The sequence below is a fragment of the Gigantopelta aegis genome, chromosome 9, assembly GCF_016097555.1.
Source record: "Gigantopelta aegis isolate Gae_Host chromosome 9, Gae_host_genome, whole genome shotgun sequence".
Lineage (NCBI taxonomy): Eukaryota > Metazoa > Mollusca > Gastropoda > Neomphalida > Peltospiridae > Gigantopelta > Gigantopelta aegis.
In genome coordinates this window covers 62,796,850-62,819,685 of record NC_054707.1, presented here as the reverse complement: position 1 = coordinate 62,819,685, position 22,836 = coordinate 62,796,850, and the positions used below count along the sequence as shown (strand labels likewise).

The following is a 22,836-nucleotide window of genomic DNA, read 5'->3' as shown; positions in this document are numbered from 1 at the left end:
TATGGTTAAGGACCACACAGATATTGAGAGAGGAAATCCGTTGTTGCCACTTCATGGGCTACTCTTTTCGATTAGCAGTAAGGGATCTTTTATATACACCATCCCACAGATAGGATAGTACACCACAGCCTTTGTTACACCAGTTGTGGAGCACTGGCTGGAACGAGAAATAGCCCAATGGGTCCACCAACGTGGATCAATCCTAGACTGACTGTGCATCAAGTGAATTCTTTACCACTGGGCTACGTCCCACCCTATGATAGGTGGGAGATTTAATTCAACAGAATTTGGCTACTCTTATATTAACAGAACCATCTTTTAAACAATTAAATTGCTAAATAAAACTTCTTTGTTCATGTATGTACATGGTACAGTTTGGTTGCTGTTTTAATTTTGGGTTAAGAACCAAGACCCAGTTGTCCAAATCATAGTTATATTAACTGGGTTAGTCTCATATTTTCCTTTTAATTACTTTTGCACAAATACAAAATAAACTTTAGATTTGATTATGTATGGGATACCTTTTGAATGTTCTAAATCAAGTTTTCATCATTATGTTTTCAATTATTATTTGTATTCATTTGTTCATTCATTCGTTTGTTTGTTTGTTCATTCGTTTGTTTTTTCATTCGTTCGTCCATCCGTCTGTCCATCCATCCATCCATCCATCCATCCATCCATCCATCCATCCATCCATCCATCCATCCATCCATCCATCCATCCATTCATTCATTCATTCATTCTTTCATGCATTCATTCAATATTCATTCATACTTATTTTCGTGCTTATATCTAATTAAAGTTCAAGCACACTATCCTGGGCACACACCTCAGCTATTTGGGCTGTCTGTCCAGGACAGTGGATTAGTGGTTAGTTTTTAGTGGTTTGTGAAGAGAAGTCGGTGTCTTGGTTCAGGGATGCGAACCCAGTACCTGCCAGCCTTAATACCCATAAGTTAACCACTATACCAACAAGGCCAGTGTTTAAACAACTGGCTCCCATTCTGTAGAACTTGCTCCTGTAATACCATCTTGTGACAGCCATGCTCAGTTACCTCCTGAGAGTGTGGTGCCAGCTGGAGATTCCCACAGCTGACAAGCATATTAGTCCTGCTGCAGTGGCACAATAGCCTCTTTGATGAAGAATGAGCAAACACTGCAGACCAGCTCAAGAGGGACAATGGCGATGACATTGTTGTTGCAGTGATTTGAGTGTTTGTCCCTCATGGCTATTGCTGTTTGCCTTCAACAACACATTAACGGTGAACAGGTGATATTGTGTTTGATCCTCAACACTTAGTATTGTTCAGATATCAAGATGAGCCTAGTTAAATAAATAATAACATGGTATATAGTTACATGTACATGTCTTAAGGAGGAGTGTGTTTATATGATTGAAATATCTCTTGGTGTTGGTCTTGCATAGAGATACACCAACTAATATTGTTCATTTTATTTCAAGTAAAGGGACTATCCTGAGTTTGCAGCCATTGTAACACATGTCTGACTAACAGAGTCGTTCTAGCGGAAAAAGTTTGTTATTCTTTAACGACACCACTAGAGCACATTTATTAATCATCGGCTATTGGATTTCAAAATTATGTAATTCTGATATGTAGTCTTAGAGAGGAAAACCACTACATTTTTCCATTAGTAGTGTCACGGAACATGCTCTTAAATTTGTTTCGCCTGTGGCGATTTTAATTGTGTTAGAGGGCCGTGTGCAGTTTATTGCCCGTAGCCCAGATGGGCAACTTGTTACGTAAGACTTCTGTGCGACCGTCCTCGATCGGACATTCCAATATGCACTTAGTCCAGCTGCGGAGGCCATGTGGCGAGTAGTTACGTAATACCTCTGCGAATGCGGGGTTTACAACCGTGATTTTGGCGACGATGGCGTCAGCCAGACTGACGATCAGAGAGAAATATACCGACTCTAGTAAATGTAGAATATGAGATGATACGTGAGGTACCGCCTTGTTCCCCCAGGCCAATTCTGATTTTGGAATAAATAGCTAGGATTTAGAGATATCTAGGAGAACGAATTAGGACGGCTCCAGGGGATCACGAACGTAGTCCGTTAGGACTTGGTAAATATCATTTCTGCTCTGTGTATAACCTTGATGTGATTGATGTGACTTAAATATTTTAATACTGTATTATACCAATATTCTTTAAACAGTGTCTTCGGTCATCTGACGAAGTAAATCGTAGACTTTTTGTTCTAACATTATATGAGTATTTGGTAATATAAGCTTAGCCAGTCATCCTAGTAGACCCTAGGTAAACTGTAGGTTATTGTCTTTATTGTGATAAGTATTAATTCTGTGTCACAAGGTTACTGAATGAGTAGTTAGGGTTAATTAAAAATTAACCCGTTAGGAATAGAGCTGTAATTCCTTTATTAATTAAGTTCCCCAAGAAGCGTTTCTAAATTATCACACGTTACTGAACGAGTAGTAAGGGTTAATTAAAAATTAACCAGTTAGGAATGGTGTTGTAATTCCCTTATTAATTAACTTCTCCTGTAAGCGTTTCTCAGTTATCACATGTGTGGGTGTGGTGTAACGGTGAAGTGATTCGCATATTGTGTAACTAGACACCTAGAGATTAACTAATTAAGTGATCAATTCTGGGTTGTTATTATTGCTGTTATTAATTTACTACTACGGCTGTACATTTGTCAGCGTAGATTAATACAGATTCCAAAGTGTATTGTGTTTTTGTTGTGTTTCTAGAGAACTAACGTGCTATAATAATATATACCTTATATAAGATCGTATCTCTGATCATACCTAGAGACGAGCCATACTAGGGTTTAACAGCCTGTTACAGAGAGATCTAATAGATATACAAGTAGGAGAGACATTTTGATAATCGTGTTTTATTCGGTTACGGGAATTATAGAATCCCCGTGACAAGTAGCAAAGGATGTTTTATATGCACCATCCCACAGACAGGATAGCACATACTACGACCTTTGAAATACTAGTCGTGGTGCATTGGTTGGAATGAAAATAGCCCAACAGCCCCACTGACTGACTGTGCAACAAGAAAGTGCTTTACCACTGGGCTACATCAAGTCCCAGTTTCTAGTGACTAAAATTACATGTTAAATATATTTTCTTATTTAGAATACCAGGCTCTACATATCCAGTGTGTTTGTGATTGAGTACTGATGTTTGTAAGGGTCATTTTTCATTTTACCTTCGTAATAAATATTTTTTCTTACATACAAAATTAGTGGGAGCTAAAATCTGATTTGAGCTTAAATTAGGGTGATAAGAAACACCTTGTTTTATACAGACACTGATATTCTAAAACAAAATACATTTAATATGTAATTATAGTGATAATAAATTAAGGCTCTACTAGTGGTAAACATTTTAGAATAGACAGGACAGTCCCTTTTAGCATGCTGCCTGAACTGTCTGCCCTATCTGCACTGTATCTCCAGGACATGTTAATGATAATGGAATGCAAATTGTACCCAGTACCTACCTGTCTTAAAGGTGCTATATCATAGTTAGAAGTGCCATATTCCACTATCTTTATATTTATTTGTAATAAATAACAACAAAGTAATGATCCCATGCATAATCTTTGCATAAAAACCAGGAATATTGAAATTGTAATGTGCTTATGTGCTGTGTTATAAATAATGTTATGTTCAATACGACTATATCTCTGTTATCACATTGTAACAAATCTTGTGAAATTGGCATACCTGGCTCATCTTTATCATATGATGTTACAAATCAAGTTTGACTTTCACCGCAATTTACCCATTTTTGACAGAGTTATAGCCCTTGAACTTAGGAGATACAAACATTTCTTAGGCTGTGTAGGGAACATGTATCACTTTAGCAGTACTTTCAGAATACTTGTTTAACATTAATGTTTTCAGATTAACTCTTAAAGGAAACACTCACAACCTTTGGGGCCATGATTGTTCATAATCTCAGCCATATACCATGGAATACTCCTGGAAAAAAGTTTCTATGCACAAAATAAAATGCTCTGAAACCAATAGTAGTTTCTCAATGGTTGAAATTTGTGACTCATGTGGACATATATGCCACTATTTTTCAAATCATCAAATAATGTTTATGAATGACCAGTAAACAATTTCTTGAAAATGATAAAATTTTCCCTTCATTATCATTAAACATACACTTCCTGCAAAACATGGACAGAAATATTTCCCCCATGAGTATACTAATATTTAAACTAAGCAATATGTTTGAAATATTTTGAAGCATTTTTATGATATATATTTATGGTCAGCACCACTTATTTGCTTCTATAGGCTTATTTATAGTACAAGAAAAAGAGCTGTTAACCAGCTGATTCAGTTAACCATGTACCGTTTGAAGCAAGTACCACTTGACCTTGATTTTCACTGCACTTTCTGTACTGAAATTTCATTAAAAGTTATTTTATCTGATGCTTAATTTCCAAGCTCTGAGATGTAGTCATTACATGGAAATAATTATGGTGGGTTTTGTATGCATGCAAGACTCTGCCTGGAGCTATCTCTGAACACTGTTAAACGTTTGAAGGTAAAAACGCTTAAATATTCAATTACTGCATTTGCCTATTATTATCATTTATTTTTCAACTGTTTTTTTTACTCTTTAATGCTGCACAGGATTGTGTGGCAGTTTAAAACAAAAAGGAAACAAGTTTTTGTTATTGATACCATGGCCTCCATGATGATGATGATGATGATGATAATTGGTTTAACCAGTATTTTATTCCACAAGCAAATGCAATGGTTTGGGCAACTTGCTAATGTCTAGGTATTGAAGCATCTCCCAACATTTAACACATATACATGTTTGATAAATCAAGATCGCAGAAATGAAATAATAATATTACATGTATTTAGAAGATGATGTCAATTAAATTTGTCCTTAAATAACTAATGCAACTAAGGTTCAAGCATGCTGTTCTGGGTATGGAATACAACTGCCCATATAGTAGGTATCTTCCCTCAGTTTTATGTTCCCCCAATTTATTTTCTCTTACTTCTGTGTTTCCTCAGTCCACCTTCCCTCATTCTATGTTCCCCCAATTTTATGTTCCCATCTGTGTTTCTTCAGTCCATCTTCCCTCATTCTATGTTCCCCCAATTTATTTTCCCTTACTTATGTGTTTCCGTAGTCCATCTTCCCTCATTCTCTGTTCCCTTAATCTAGGTTCCCTTACTTCTGTGTTCCATCACTTCTATGTTTCGTCATTCAATGTTCCATCAATTCTGCATATACATGCATGTTGCCTCAATCCATGAACCCCAGAGACCAATCTTGTTCAAGCTTGTTAGTCTGTTTGAAAGAAATTAAGTTTTCACTGCGAAAGGAAAAGGCCTGAAATGTAGCATTTATTGATTTCTGATTTTTTTCAATGGAAAGGGGATATAGTGTGACAGTTGTAAAGGTGCAAATTAATTCACTTACCAAGTTTTTCTCGGACTGAATTGATGGAATGCCTTTTATTTGGGTCCAATATGAGGTCATTTAAATTCATTGCTACGGTCTATCCATGTTAACTACTAGTGTAAATTCAATTATTAAACACTAAAATCTCTGGCTAAAGTATATTAAACTACTTCCAGGAGTGTGAACAGGGTTTTGCCCACACAGACTTTGGTGCAGAGTTAAACATGTGTATGATTTAAGAGAGAGATTTCATGGAATGACGTGTAAATATTCAAGTGCAAAATCATTTAGAATGTTAGTGTACTAGCACTGACACACCAACATATTGTTTAATTAGGAGCTATCATCATATTTGCACACTGGGTTATAATGCTCACCCCACCCACTTTGAATGTTTATCCCAAGGAAAAATCATGAACTACAGACCTCGACATGAAACAAATTGAGAGAAATGATTAGTTTGCTCTCCTAACTTTGATTATTGGGAGCCATTTAAGATGTTACCATATTATGCATTGATATTAGGGTCCGTTGGTAATTAGCTTCTTTTAGAATTCACATGTTGGGGGGGGGGGGGGGGGGGTTGGGGGGGGGGGGGGGGGGGGGGGGGGGGGGGGGGGGGGGGGGGGGCTAAAAATCACTCATTGAACAAGTCTCTGGTGAGTGATGGGGAACCAGAGTGATAGCTCCCCTTAAATAGTGAGGTCAGGAACTACATTATCATTCTTTTTAAACTAAAAACTTGGAAGACGTACCATACATTCCTAATAAAAATTAGCTAAAAGTGAAAAGCAGTGAATTTAGCTATTACACTGGGTTTGAGGGTATTCTGAATTCAAAAATGCATATTTTGAAAATGGCTTTCAAACATTTTTTGTTTAATTCTTCATTGGTGCATACATGTATGTGACAGAAATTTGAAGTCTTATCACGTTTTGAAATTAAAAAAAAAAAAATGTGTGTGATTATTTTATGACACTGTTTGAATATTTTCAGTCAATTCAAACATTCATAGTTAACACACATTCCTTCATGACATACTTTCAAGGAATGGGGTTCTTGTCTTCACAGAATCATTTAACTTGATATTTTTGACATCCATGAACTGATAAAACACCAAACTGCTTTACATTCTATAGCAGTGGCACAGAGAAAATCAAATAAGCTCTTACTGCCTAAAGATATCGGCTTTATCGTGCTCTCTTCAAATATGTAACTTTGGATGAAATGTCCAGTTCAAGGACCAGTCATTTACTTAATGTGCTACATTTCTATGGAATTGGCACAAATGAAAATGTAGTTCCAGTCCTACATGTATCAGTAGTGTGTGTATTTCTGAGTTTGCTGTGGATGCCAAGTGGGATACTAAGATAGGATTAATTGGCACAGATGAAAATATAGTCCTAGTCCTTAAATAGTATGCTATTTTCTGAATTTGCTATATATGCTATCTGGGATACTAAGGGTGGATTCAGCATATCTTCCCCCCAACTGCCAAAAAAAAAAAAAAAAAGAAAAACCACCTAAAATCCTCAATTTATTTGTTGCTTTGGAAGCAATCTACATGTATGTTGCTAGGGAATGAATCATCTGAGGTGTTCACAACATGAAGATTTTTTATGGTAATCATAGACACTTTTATTTAAATCAGACAGTAACAGCATGATTATGTTCTTCCATTTCTATGATTTACTTTAAGGATGAAGGGGATGCAGTATATATATATATATATATAACTTACGTTACAATTCTCATCTATGAGCTTTCATTCAGTGGTATAAAAGAAAGTATATTTTGTTTAATGACACCACTAGAGCACATTGTTTTATTAATGGATGTCAAACATATGGTTATTTTGACTCAGTCATAGAGAGGAAACCGGCTACATTTTTCCATTAGTAGCAAGGGATCTTTTATATGCACCATCCCATAGACAGGATAGCACATACCACAGTCTTTGATATACCAGTCGTGGTGCACTGGCTGTGACGAGAAATGGCCCAATGAGCCCACCGACGGAGATTGATCCTAGACCGACTGCATCAAGCGAGCACTTTACCACTGGGCTACATCCCGCCCTTTGGTGGTATAAATGCTAAAGGAAAGACCAGTGTCGGTGTTACTGAACTCCTTGCCTTGCTTGCTCTGTTTGATGTTGGGTCGCATCTGTTTTGTACATGTAAGATTGGGTTGCAGCTGTGCAAACTGTGATTGGCTGGTGTAAAAAGCTGCGTTAATTGTCACTGCTGAGATTGGGTTTGTTTCTTGAAGGACAGTATCTAACGGAAGCCATTATAATGGTGATGAAGAAGCAGAGATGTCCATCTTATAAAGCAGGCAGTTGTAATTTAATTGAAAATAGTTACTGAAGGAGAAATAGAAAAACCCTTCAAGTAAAATTATACTTCACTGTTGAGGGCTTGCCATCCATTTGGCAACCAAGTGTGGATAGGCAATTCCCAGTGGTCATTATCTGCACCGCTGGAGTAGATTTCATTTCGAATGTGTCGACTGTAACAACCTAACAACACTATTTCCTGACACTCTAATAACACAGCACTAACACTGTAAAAACATGACACTAGCTATGTGATGACATGACATGAACACAGTGATAACATGACACTAGCACTGTGACAACATGACGCAAACACTATGATGACCTGACACTATCACTGTGATGACATGACACTAGCTCTGTGATGACATGATACAAACACTGTGATGACCTGACACTATCACTGTGATGACATGACACTAGCTCTGTGATGACAAGATACAAAAACTGTGATGACCTGACACTATCACTGTCATGACATGACATTAGCTCTGTGATGACATGATACAAACACTATGATGACCTGACACTATCACTGTGATGACATGACACTAGCTCTGTGATGACATGATACAAACACTGTGATGACTTGCCACTATCACTGTGATGACATGACATTAACACTGTGCTGACACATTAACACTGTGCTGACATGACACTAACACTGTGCTGACATGGCACTAACACTGTGCTGACATGGCACTAACACTGTGCTGACATGACACTAACACTGTGCTGACATGACACTAACATGACATTAACACTGTGCTGACATGACACTAACACTGTGCTAACATGACACTAACACTGTGCTGACATGGCACTAACACTCTGCTGACATGACACTAACGCTGTGCTGACATGACACTAACACTGTGCTGATATGGCACTAACACTGTGCTGACATGACACTGACACTGCTGACATGACACTAACGTGACATTAACACTGTGCTGACATGACACTAACACTGTGCTGACATGGCACTAACATTGTGATGACATGGCACTAACATTGTGATGACACAACATTAACACTGTGATGACATGACACTAACACTGTGATGACTTGACACTAATACAGCAGTATCATGACACCAACACTGTGATGACATGACACTAGCACTGTGATGACATGACACTAACACTGTGATGACTTGACACTAATACAGCAGTATCATGACACCAACACTGTGATGACATGACATTAACACTGTGATGACATGACACTAAACTGTGATGACTTGACAATAATACAGCAGTATCATGACACCAACACTGTGATGACATGACACTAACACTGTGATGACATGACACTAACACTGTTATGACATGACATGACACTAACACTGTGATGACTTGACACTAATACAGCAGTATCATGACACCAACACTGTGATGACATGACATTAACACTGTGGCAACATGACACTAGCACTGTGACAACATGACACTAGCACTGCGATAATATGACACTAGCACTGTGATGACATGACACCAACACTGTGATGACATGACATTGACACCAACACTGTGATGACATGACACTAACACTGTGATGACTTGACACTAATACAGCAGTATCATGACACCAACACTGTGATGACATGACACTAGCACTGTGATGACATGACACTAACACTGTGATGACATGACACCAACACTGTGATGACATGGCTCTAGCACTGTGACAACATGACATTAGCACTGCGATAACATGACACTAGCACTGTGATGATATGACACTAACACTGTGATGACATGTCACTAACTCTGTGATGACATGACACACAGACTGTAAAGACATGTCACAAATACTGTGATGACATGACACTAACACTGTGGTGACATGACACTAATACTGTTATGACATGACACTAACACTGTGGTGACATGATACTAATACTGTTATGACATGACACTAACACTGTAATGACATGGCACTAACACATCCATACATTCATCCATCCATCCATCCATCCATCCATTCATTTCTTCTTTTACTCATTAAATCACAGTTGTCTAATGATTAAATTTATATGATTATTTCATATTATATATTCAACTTTTATTCAATGATCTTAATATTTCGATGTTGAATTTTGTGTTTGTCCTCTCACATTTCCAAATGTCATTTGTCTCCCACTACACTGGTGCCCAATATCCTGTATTTTCTGATTTGTGTTTGAACTCGGCATTGTCTATTCATGCTGAGATTCCAATTCAGCATTAATTCATTCTCTGTCTTCCACTGTGGCATGGTTTAACAGATAGCTCCACCATGCTTTGGCCATTTGTGCCTTATTAATCGGACTCGGGCACTATTCATCAGCCATCTCAGGACTGTCAACTGGTCTGTGCTATTTGTGGCCATGGCAGATTGACATACAATTGTAAGATTAAAGGTCGTTTGTATTCATTTTCTTCTATGATTGTAAAGTCGTCTTCTCTGTACGATTGGCCGTGAGGCGTGTTGATTCAGAGTTAATGATAGACTGGCAATATACGTCTCTGTAAAGATACAGTTGCATGTTGAATATTTGTAGTAGGTTATATATGGTTTTCATCATGTTTATTTTATTTTATTAAAAAACCACCAAGAACATATATGAAGTCTAGACTTGCTGAAGTAAGTGTGTATCTAAAATTTATTAACTTTTACATTGATTGCTATTCCAAATTCTACACATTAATTTTCCAACTCCAACCTCCCTGCTTCTGACACAGACCCATTCACTGATGAAGTTAAAGATTGTCCCCGGGAGAGACATGCCTGAACTTTAATTGGATATACATATAGGCACGTTAATATGGTATCCCGTATCCCATAAAAATGGAGTCTTAAGGCAGGTTACCACTTCAAGAGATAGTCCTGAATTGGCTATTACTTGTAAGATGTTTCTGTCTAACAGAGACTAATTAACAAATAAATCTACAAAATAAATAAAAACAATTTTTTAGAATACAAATGTCTGCATATCTAATTTGATTGTATTCTTCCTAATAATTGTAATAGCCCAAATTGGATTTTACATCCAAATAAATTCATTCAATGTATGTACAAAAAATAAATATCATGAACTAAACAGAAGATTTAGAGCTCTGCTACAAACATTATAGGACTATCAGAAACTCATAAAATAAACATACACCAATATTCTAAACAGAAATAATGTAAATTTTAATGGTTAAAAAGACTTTGTAGATCAGAAACATCTTACTTAACAACACTCAGCCATGTCTCTTTAATACATAGCGATGTTCCACTTAATCAAGTTGAACAGTTCTTGTTTAATTTATTTCATTTTAACTTATTTTCATGCTTATATCCAATTAAGGTTCAAGCCCGCTGTCCTGGGCACACACCTCAGCTATCTGGGCTGTCTGTCCAGGACAGTGGGTTAGTTGTTAGATGGTTAGTGGTTAGTGAGAGAGAAGAGGGTGTAGTGGCTTTACACCTACCCACTGAGCCCTTAAGAACTCACTCTGGGTTGGAGCTGGCATCGGTTTGCGAACCCTGTACCTACCAGCTTGTAGTCCGATGGCTTAACCACTGCACCACCAAGGCCTTGTTTGAACCAATTAGTCAAGTACAAGTCTCATCACTGGCCTCAGTGGCGACATGGTTATGCCATCGGACTTCCATCTAGTAGGTACAGGGTTCGCAGCCCGGTACCGGCTCCAACCCAGAGCGAGTTCTTAAGGGCTCAGTGGGTAGGTGTAAGGCCACTACACCCTCTTCTCTCTCACTAACCACTAACCAACTAACAACTCACCCACTGTCCTGGACAGACAACCCAGATAGCTGAGGTGTATGCCCAGGACAGCGTGCTTGAACCTTAATTGGATATAAGCACGGAAATAAGTTGAAATGAATGAACCATTTGACCAATTAGTCCAGTACAAGTCTCACGAGTGAGTTCAATACCGACAGATCCTCCAGTTACAATCCTTCTAATACTGTTGTCCTTTGTTCACTAACAATAGAGATGTTCCAGTGATCAGTTATAATAAAAGAGTGATTGACTGACCTCCTCTGAGGTGATGATCACTTATGAAAATCTATAATCGATGGTCATGGAAAATGTTAACTGTAATTGTTCCAGCAGTTTAGTTAATGACATAAATACGCTGGGGTTTGGGTTTGTGATATAAATAAAAGACATAAATATGCTGGGTTTGTGATATAAATAAAAGACATAAATATGCTGGGGTTTGGGTTTGTGATATCATTATGCTGGGTTTTGGGTTTGTGATATAAATATGCTGGGGTTTGGGTTTGTGATATAAATAAATGACATAAATATGCTGGGTTTGTGATATAAATAAATGACATAAATACGCTGGGGTTTGGATTTGTGATATAAATATGCTGGGGATTGGGTTTGTGATAAATATGCTGGAGTTTGAGTTTGTGATATAAATTAATCATATAAATATGCTGGAGTTTGGGTTTGTGCTCTTGTGACAGATCAATATCAACAGAGAGATGGGTGAACAGACATATATATGAACATATAAATGATTGGATGGGTGAAAAAATGGATGAACAGATGGATAATTGGATGGATGGATGAACAGATGGATGGGTGGATAAACAGATGGATGGATAGATGGATGAACAGATGGATGGGTGGATGGATGGATGAACAGATGGATGAATGGATAAACAGATGAATGGATGGATGGATAGATGAATAACCAGATGGATGGATGGATGAACAGATGGATGAATGGATAAACAGATGAATGGATGGATGGATAGATGGATAAACAGATGGATGGATGGATGGACACATGGATGGATGAATGGATGGAATGATGGATGGACAGATGGATGGATGGATGGATGGATAATAAATACTGAAGGAATGAACAAGCTATTTGGTGATAATGGAGAGGGCTATGGTGGTAGGGATTTTTCCTGAAAAAAATTGGTTTCTATCTTTTTAGCATTTCTGTAAATTTCCTCACATTGTTATCCTCTAAAATAATGTGAAAAACTAATGTCCCTCTAAAATGAAAACTGTTAATATGTTTCACTTTTTTTTAATGGATGGATATCTGAAACCATTTTTTTCTCCTGTTCCCAGCAGTAGCACATTTTATGACCTTCCTCTAAAAGCTTGTGTTCATGAAGCATGAATTATCTCTCCCAGTCCTCTTTAAAATCATGCCATCTTTTATTTGAGTGTCTGTGTAATGTGTTTAATACATGTCGTCAGCACAGGGGGGAGGTAGCTGAGTGGTAGATGCAGTGGGTTACAGTATCGATTGCCCTTGGTAAACTTGGTTGTTTTCCCATCCTAACCAGTGCCGCAACTAAAACACTAAAAGCCATGGATTGTACTGTATATGTTGGCTTTAGGAAAAATAAAGATAAAATGTCCCTTGATGCTTTTATAGTAGGAGCAGCCTATGTAGTGTCAACAGATTCTCTATCTTTGTCTTTTCATCTTTCTATCTATCTCTTTCTCTCAGTATCTCTGTGTCTCTTTATCTTTTTCATTATCTCTTTCTCTCATGATCTCTTCCATTCTGTCTGTCTCTCTCTCTCTCTCTCTCTCTCTCTCTCTGTGTGTGTGTGTGTGTGTGTGTGTGTGTGTGTGTGTGTGTGTGTGTGTGTGTGTGTGTGTGTGTGTGTGTGTGTCTGTCATGTTTTCTTTCTCATCTGTCTACCTATTCACCTAATGATAACAAACACCTTCAAGAAACCTTCATCAATATACCTGTTTATACCCAGAACAGTGGGTTAGTAGTTAGTGGTTTGTTGTTAGTTGTTAGTGAGATAAATCAGTGGGGTGGACTTACACCTACCCACTGAGGTGTCAAATTTGCTCTGGGTGGAAACCCTTACTGGGATGCAAACCCAGTACTTACCAGCCTTATAAGTTTGATGGCTTAACCTCAACACCACCGACGCCAGTCTTCTGAGCATTGTTGAGAGACTGTTCACTTTGCACTGAGGAATGCTGAGCTTGTATAAAGCACCCCAGTGCAATGACTGCGGAGCAGCATGATCAAGATTTATGATTAGGCTCCATTTCCAGAGTCGGAGATTACGACTTTGTCACTTCTTAAAATCTCAAATCTTACCTCATCCATTGATTTTTTTTTCACTAACATTGTGATAAGAGTTTTCAATCCTATGCTGTCTCATTAGCGTCTCGTGTTAGAGACCGGCACGTCTGTCACAAATGTTACATTTTACAGCCCATTCAGCACACTGACAGGTCATAGACTGTTGCTGGCAGTGAGGAATTGAAGAAAAGAGCAAACTTAATAACAGGTGTTATGTCATTAAATACTTAATAGCTGACTTTAAAATGCTTTGGAATGAATGCTGTAATCAATCACAGAATGATTGATCCTGAGTTCATTTAGCGTTGACTTCAAGGTTTTTTAAACTGAAATTTGATTCCATTTTCATGTAAATGAAGATTATTAGTAAAGTTTTTAATTTTGAAATATTTAATAATTGAATGTGATATTTAATGTTCATGCAAATGTATTTGAACCACAGAACCACTTTACACGCTGTACAGCATAGCACGTTAGCATGAAGACATTCATACATAAATGTATAAAGCAGTTCTGTGGTGCATTCTTCCAAGAATGTAAACAATAATTATAGAATTCTAAAAGAAAAGAAGAAAAAAAGAAGTAGCAGCAAAAATTGTTACATCACTACAGTATAGAAGCAAAAATCTACTGCTAAGTGCCACTGATTGTGTCAAAGACAATAACACACGAACCGCAGTACTAATGGACTTTTTACTTGAAAAACCTGTCATGGAGAAATATGTGAACGTCAGATTAAAAGACCTGCAGTTTCCAGGAAATAATCTTTTCATATGACATTAGAGTACCTTTGTTAAATGTCCCGACGTTTCATCAAACAGCTGCCACATTAATTGTTTTGCTTTAATCTTCCCTATGACTGCACTCTGTATGATGATGTGCAGTATGTGAAGAGCTGCAAGTGCATGGAAACCGAAATAAATGTGCCGCTGAGTAACATGTGTCATTAGTTTTACACTAATGGTAGACTAGAAAATCTCTGTGCACATTACGGTGCATTACCACGATTTCTCATAAAGGTCACCAGTAAAACCAGTGCTGTCCCCTGTGGGGTAAAATGAAGCTTTTTTTTTTAATCTTGTGATCAATACGTGCAGAAATGTACAGCTGTGTGTTTTTAACGTGAACAACCTCGGGGAAACTGTAGGACTGTAGCATCTCATGTGAAAATAGAACCTATCGTGGTCGAGAGCTTTATCGGTTAATGTTTTTTCTCTAATAGTCGTAGTGTACCATGGATAATAATATGGTGAGTTTGGATCTGTTGAAAATATCTCTTATTAAAAAGATAGCTGCTAAATGTCTTGCTGTGCACTAATGAAAAATAAAAGGGTTTTATATTTTATTATTATTTTTTTTTTTTTTAAATATAGACTAACTTTATATTTTTGATTACTCCATAATACTGGTGGTGTTAATTTCTTTTTTGATTTCTTTTCACTTCTTTTGCTTAAACATCTAGCTGTGGTATGTACTGTCCTGTCTGGGAAATATCCCTGGTGGCTTTAACCTACATGTACATGTATGTGGTGTCAAAGTAGTTTTTTTCTTCTCTTTTTAAGTCTATCAATCAAATGTCAAAATCAGCTAGTGCTCCACAACTGGTGTAACAAAGGCTGTGGTATGTACTATTCTGTCTGTGGGAAGATGCATATAAAAGATCCCTTACTGCTAATCAAAAAGAGTAGCCAATGAAGTGGTGACAGTGGGGTTTCCTCCCTCTATATCTGTGTGGTCCTTAACCATATGTCCAACGCCATATCACTATAAATAAAATGTGTTAAGTGTGTTGTTAAATAAAACATTTCCTTCCTTTCTTTCCTTCCACAACTGGTGTAACAAAGGCTGTGGTATGTACTATCCTGTCTGTGGGATGGTGCATATAAAAGATCCCTTGCTGCTAATCGAAAAGAGTAGCCAATGAAGTGACGACAGTGGGTTTCCTCTCTTAATATCTGTGTGGTCTTTAACCCTATATTCGATGCCATATAACCATAAATAAAATGTGTTGAGTGCGTTGTTAACTAAAACATTTCCTTCCTTCCTTCCAAATGTCAAAATAACCATATAGACACCAAATAGCCCAAGTGGTAATGTGTCATTAAACCACTATTCATTTCATTAGGTCCACAGTTTGTACAATGCACACACAGAGATTATTAAACGAGCTTGTGTGTCGTACTAATTTTACAAAATGAGTGTCAGGATTTTTATATTGCCTGAGCAAGAGCAAGGGTAATACATGAATCCAGACAAGAGTTTCGTAAAATCAGTATGACTCACATGCAAGTGTAATAATTTTTTTATTATCCATATTATTATTGTTGTTTTTGTTATGAATAACAACAGCCAACTCAAAATGTTTCAGCCACAACTAGGAGACGATGAAATGAAGTCATATTTCAAATCCACAGTCTGAGCTAGGACTGGGAAAGAAACATGTTATGATGTCACTTCCCAAAATTACGTCATCACACTTGTTATTACACGTGTGCTTTGTATGATTATTATTAACTAGTCTAGGATCAATCCCGTCAGTGTGACTATTTTTCGTTCCAGCCAGTGCACCATGACTGGTATATAAATGCTGTGGTATGTGCTATCCTGTCTTTGGGATGGTACATATATAAAACAATCCCTTGCTACTAAAAAATGCAGTGCTGTCCTCTCTAAGACTATATATCAAAATTACTAAATGTCTGACATCCAATAACCGATGATTAATAAATCAGTGTGCTTTAGTGATGTCATTAAGCAAGACAAACTTTAACTTTCTAGGGTATTATTAACTTACCGGTATGTTATTGTTGAATAATCCATGGTACCTTGAAGCATATGGTTGCTCAACAAAGGTGATCACTTGAGCAGGTTGGACAGTGTGTTTTACACGAAGATGTCTTGCATACTTGTCAGAGAGAACACTGTAAGATTTATAATATCACACAGGCTGCTTTCTGATTTGACATAAATGTCTAAGCCAAACCATCCACTGAAATTATCACTACCAAACCTGATTGCTACATATGGCATACATGTACTAGAAGGAAGGAAGGAAATGTTTTATTTAAGGACACACTCAACACATTTTATTTACGGTTATATGGCGTCAGACATACGGTTAAGGACAACACAGATATTGAGAGAGGAAACATGCTGTTGCCACTTCATGTGCTACGGTTTTCAATTAGCAGCAAGGATCTTTTATATGCACTATTCTTCAGACAGGGTAATACATACCATGGCCTTTGATATGCCAGTCATGGTGCACTGGCTGGGATGAGAAATAGCCCAATGGGCCCAACGATGGGGACTGATCCCAGACCGACCGCGCATCGAGCGAGCGTTTTACCACTGGGCTACATACTGCCCCTACATGTACTAAGTTAACTGTGGAAACATAACCACCATAAATATGTTTTCATTGGACAAGATGTTAAAAAATATATTTTTAAACCTAGATTTTGAGTACAATATTTATCTAAGAAATAGAATACTACACTCATGTCTGCTATCTTACAACTTGTTTAAAAACACACCTAGTTTTCATTCGTGCGTTAGATACGTTTTGAAGCAACTCATCATGAGATAAATGGTATCTATATAACTAGCCACTCAAGTAGTATTCTCGATTCCACCATGTTGAAGGTGTTTCTCCCACTCCCACTGTTTACACTGAGAGATGGGTTTGTATTGTAAAGTGTTTGAATTGTACGACTTCTATCTTTAAATATCTCTCTGTTCATGCACAACTGTTGTAATATCACTGCATTCCATCGATTCTCACCCATTGTCTGCTCATATGGATCTTGGTGTGTAGAAAATGAGATATTTTTTCTCCTTGTTTGTCCTGCCCAACAACAATGAACTGAGAAGACCAGAGTTTTGAAGTGATCTCTGATGTTTGTTTACTGTTGCAGTTATCAGATATTGCTCTTGAAGCATTTCCTTTGAAATCGATGATCTTCCCTGCCAAGTGTTTCATTTATCAGTTGGTTATTGCAATACAAAACACTGTTGTTAATCTGTAGCCTATCTTGGTCATGTGGTGATAAATGACCTTTTTTTGTTGATGATTAATAGCTGTAAAATAGAAAACGTTGGGATTTTTGTTTTTGAAAAAGCCCATGGGCCTAATTCACAAAGGTCTCTTAGGCTCTGCTAGACAACAAAGCATACTCTTTGCAAGTCTTTTAGCATTGCGCTGCAAGATTGCATAGTTGCAAGAGTTTAGTGAATTAGGCCCCAGATTATCTGAAATAATGGTTCTATAAGTAAATGTATGCAACAGTAAAAATGTGTGATATCACATATATATGCATCTGAAATAAATGAGTACAGAGCTGTCAACATATGGCAATTCGTAGGTGTGAGAAAATTTGAAGTCAGGGACCAGGGACTGCAAGCTCTTGGTCAGGTCCAGATCCCAAGCCCTGACCAAGAGATCCATGGGGCTAATCACCCTGGGTAAAACAAGGTTTTTGTTTGTTGAAGCCCAAAATGGAGATCTCTAAAAATTGAGTGCGTGCAGGTTTTAGTAATTATTACGCTTAATGTTAAACCATGCAAGTCGGTCATCGGTGGTGATTGTTGGTACAGCACTGAGGGCAGGCTTCATATGCTGTATTATTACCAGTAGGTAACTAATACAGAGACCCTGCACATAATTCCATTCAGCTCCAAAATACAAATCACTATTATAAAATAGTTTTATTTTTAAAAAGCGTGAGATGTAGTAGTGTTGCGTGAGAGCGTGATCTTTCTTACAAATGTATGAGACTCGCAGTTGACAGGTATGTGAGTGTAATTTTCATTTTATGATTTACCCCAAATATTTATAATTTACCCATAATATTTCATTAAAATGGGTATGATTTGTGCGTGTGTAATTTTTGCAATTTAAATTTGACCACTGACAAATAATTACTAACAAAAGATATTTAATGAATACGCTAAGGGTAATATTGTTTATTTACTCATAATGGTTATATGAAAAATTTAAAGAACATTAGTAAGCATCACAATTAACAGCTGGTGGAGTAAACAAAGAACACAGTTGGTTTGTACTCCAAAATAGAAATAGGTACACATTTGAGAATTAATACAATATATTATTTTCAACTGGCCAGTCAAAAATTAGTGGCACCGACTGTGTGGTGTGTTTGTAAACATTGATGTGTCACAAGGCTTTTGTAGCCATCAAAATTTTTGATGGTAATCAGCAGTGCTACTGTACAATGGCATTTTTATTATTATCAGGTATTTACTTCTTTTTTTTTTCTTTTTTTTTTCAAATTCTTTATTATCCCCACCTTACAATATTCTTCCTATATAAGTCTCACCAACACTGGGAATAGAACATTTGGCAATTGAATTAATGACGGGTATTTTTTCTTTTCAGACACACATGTAACAAGACAAACATACATCCAGTCATTCACACATAATCTCATACTACAATTGACAGTTTCCACTCATGTCTTTGCCTACTCATGTATATTATATACATATATATTCATACAGATGATCCTCAGAAGTTTGTACTTTCTCATATTGTTACTCTTTTTGAAAAAGTGTTGGTATTTACTTTGTTAATATTAGATGTATTTGTACAAAATTGCCATCAGAAAATGATCTGAATTTCAAGAGCTGTATACACAAAAAAACTTAAAACACCCCACATGAAATGTTTTTAACAACTGGTGTTTACATTTACATTATTAAAGCAAAATTACTAGTACAGGTGTTAATAAAAACAATTGATGGCCATAAAAATTACTCCATGAATAATACCTGTTTTTCAATAAAAACATACATGCAGCACAGATGGAATGAAGGCAGTGCAAATACTGTGATCTACATCAACTCTCACCCAGCATTTGATGCCTGTGCTAGTAATTATACCTTCCTTTTCTTTCTTTCTACAGGCTATATGTTTATATGTAGTTGCCTGATGGTGCAGGTCTTTGCATACTTTGATTTCTATTGTTTATTCAGGCTTTTAAGTTCATGTGTAGTTTCCTGGTGGTGCCAGTTAAGAATAAGTGTTGAGATAAAGCCTTTTTTACATTGATTTCCTCTCTTTTGTTTTACAGGCTCCAAGTTCATGAAGCCTTTCTTACATTCCTTTCCTTCATTTCTACAGGCTCGAAGTTCATGTGTAGTTGCCTGGTGGCACCGGTCAAGAATGAGACTGGTGAGATCATCATGTTCATCATCAACTATGAGGACATCACAGAGATCACCGTGTCCATACAGAAACCAGAAATCAAAAACTTCAAAAACAGTAAGTGGAATTTCATCTCAAACAAGCACTGTATTAACACAGAGAGATTGGTCTAAATACCAACAGAAGTAAAAAAAACACCTTCAAAAACAGTAAGTGAATTTTTGTCTCAAACAAGCACTGTATTAATACAGAGAGATTGGTTTAAATACCAACAGAAATCAAAAACTTCAAAACGAGTAAGTGGAATTTCATCTCAAACATGCACTGTATTAATTAATACACAGAGCTTGGTGTAAATACAAACAGAACCCCCCTCCCCCACCCCCACCCCCCAACAACCCCCCCCCCAACAAAACCAGTAAATAGATTTCCATCTCAAAGAAGCACTCAATACCAACAGAAATACACAAAAAACCCTTCAAAAACAGCAAGTGGATTTTTCACTCGCTATTAACACACAAGTGGATTTTCATCTGAAACAAGCACTGTATTAACACACAATGATTGGTCTCAATGGTGACAGGAATAAAAAAAAACATTAGGTTGGTTAACACACACAAATATAGAATCAATGCTGACAGAAATCTGAAACTTGAAAAACAGTAAATAGGGTTTCATCTCAAACATAGCACAATATTAACACATATACTGAACAAAATAAGAAACTTCTGCTAACTTTGCTTGAACATAACTTGATGAAAACAAACCATGGGAATAATTGTTATATATGCGTTTAAAGAGTGTTCCATGATGCATCGTTTGGTGCAAAAATCATGGCCATAGGTTAACAGAAACTGGGAGAAATTTTAACCAAGTGTTTAACCTCTTGAATTGACCACTGCAGTGCATCGCAGACACATAGAATTGACTAAAGTGTTGATTTCTGCCTGTGGAATATAGTTCCATTCCTGAATGAGCGCTTGACGAAGTTCGTTGACGTTAGCGGGTGGGTTGGGACGACGCCTCAATCGTCTGTCCAGACTATCCCAGACATGCTCGATGGGGTTGAGATCAGGACTTTTAGCAGGCCAGTCATCAATGAAATCAATGTTATTTGTCCTAAGAAAATTTACAGTGTCTCTAGCTGTATGAGAGGTGGCATTATCATACTTAAAAATCGAGATGTTGGCATTGTTATGGAACAGAGGAATGACGTGATGAGTGAGAATGTCATCGCGGTAACGTTGAGCATTTAAATTGCCATCAATGACGACTAGTGGTGAATGATAACCATGGGCAATGGCTGCCCAGACCATGACACAACCCCCACCCCCCAAAATTATCTCGTTCAAGAACACAACAGTCAGCATAGCATTCATTTCTCCTATGGTAGACGCGCACCCTGCCATCACCACGTTGTAAAGAAAATCTGGATTCATCCGAAAAAAGAACGGTATTCCAGCGTCGCAGTTTTCCCACTGATTCAGTTATTATGAAGCCCAGGTGTGTTAGCAGCAGTAGCAGTGGCAGTTTGGAATCGATTGCTCAAATGCGTGTTCATGATATAGCGGTTTTGACCACACGTTGTAACACGCGGACGTCCACGACGTGGCAAGTCGTTGGTGCTTCCTGTTGTTCGAAATCTTACACGAAGATTTCATATCGCTCGACTAGAACTCCCAACATGCCTTGCAACGTCTTCTGTCGACATGCCAGCATCAAGCATGCCAATCGCCCGTTCGCGTAAATTATTGGGTATTCTAGGCATACTAAAAATGCTACAATGTAAAAAACTTTAATTTTTTTACAAATTTTGAAGCGTTTTCGTTCACTTGACAACAATGTCAGTAAGACAAGTAAAACAAATTGACCGAATACTACACGGGACATGTCGAACCATGCATGTACATGCAAATTGAATTTCACGTTGTCGACGATTAACAGTGCAAAAATAATCGATAAAATTCATGAATCCTGATAATACAGCTCAAGGCTAATACTACCTATATAATTTCATTACACAATGAATTCTTTAACACAACAAATACTATATGTACAAATCGGAAGTTTCTTTTTTTTGTTCAGTATACAAATACTGGTAAGGTTGGTGGGTTGGGTTTTTTTGTTGTTGTTTTTGTTTATTTCAAACAGCACAGTATTAACACACTGGTACAGAAGTTGGTCTCAGTACTGACAGAAATAAAAAAAACTTTAACAACAGTAAGTTGGTTTTATTTCAAACGTAGCACAATACATGTATTAACAAAGACAACTACAAAGCTTGATCTGAATACTGACAAAAATAAAAAACATGAAAAACAGTACCGGGTAAATCGGATTTCATCTGGAGCATAGCACAGTATTAACACACACAGAAATAGAGAGAGAGAGAGAGAGAGAGAGACACACACACACACACACACACACACACACACACACACACACAGAGACGGACAGACAGACAGACAGACAGACAGACAGAGACAGAGAGACACACACACTCACTCACAGACAGACAGAGAGAGAGAGTACCTTTAACATACCACTACGGTTTCAGACATGTCTGTCACGGGCCAGGTCTCTGGATAGCCAGTGGTCTGGTCCGGAACAGAATACTAACTTTAATAAACATTATTAAATTTTGACTCGCAGACCAAAATAAAATAAAATTTAATTTACCGCAGAGATACAGAGCTTTGTCTGAATATTGACTGAAATCAAAGACTTCAGAAACAGTGAAAGTAGTTTCACGTAAAGCATAACACTGTATTGATATACACAGATACATCACTTGGTCTCTTTACTAACAGA

General features: G+C 37.2%; 1 protein-coding gene across 1 annotated transcript in view; it reads left to right on the top strand.

Moving 5' to 3' along the window:
- LOC121381690 (potassium voltage-gated channel subfamily H member 2-like) overlaps positions 1–22,836 on the top strand; it is a 178,228-nt gene that overhangs the window by 139,608 nt on the left and 15,784 nt on the right. Inside the window, exon 3 of the mRNA XM_041511034.1 lies at positions 20,002–20,142. Within this exon, the coding sequence (XP_041366968.1) occupies positions 20,002–20,142 (141 nt within the window). The remainder of the gene's footprint in view (positions 1–20,001; positions 20,143–22,836) is intronic.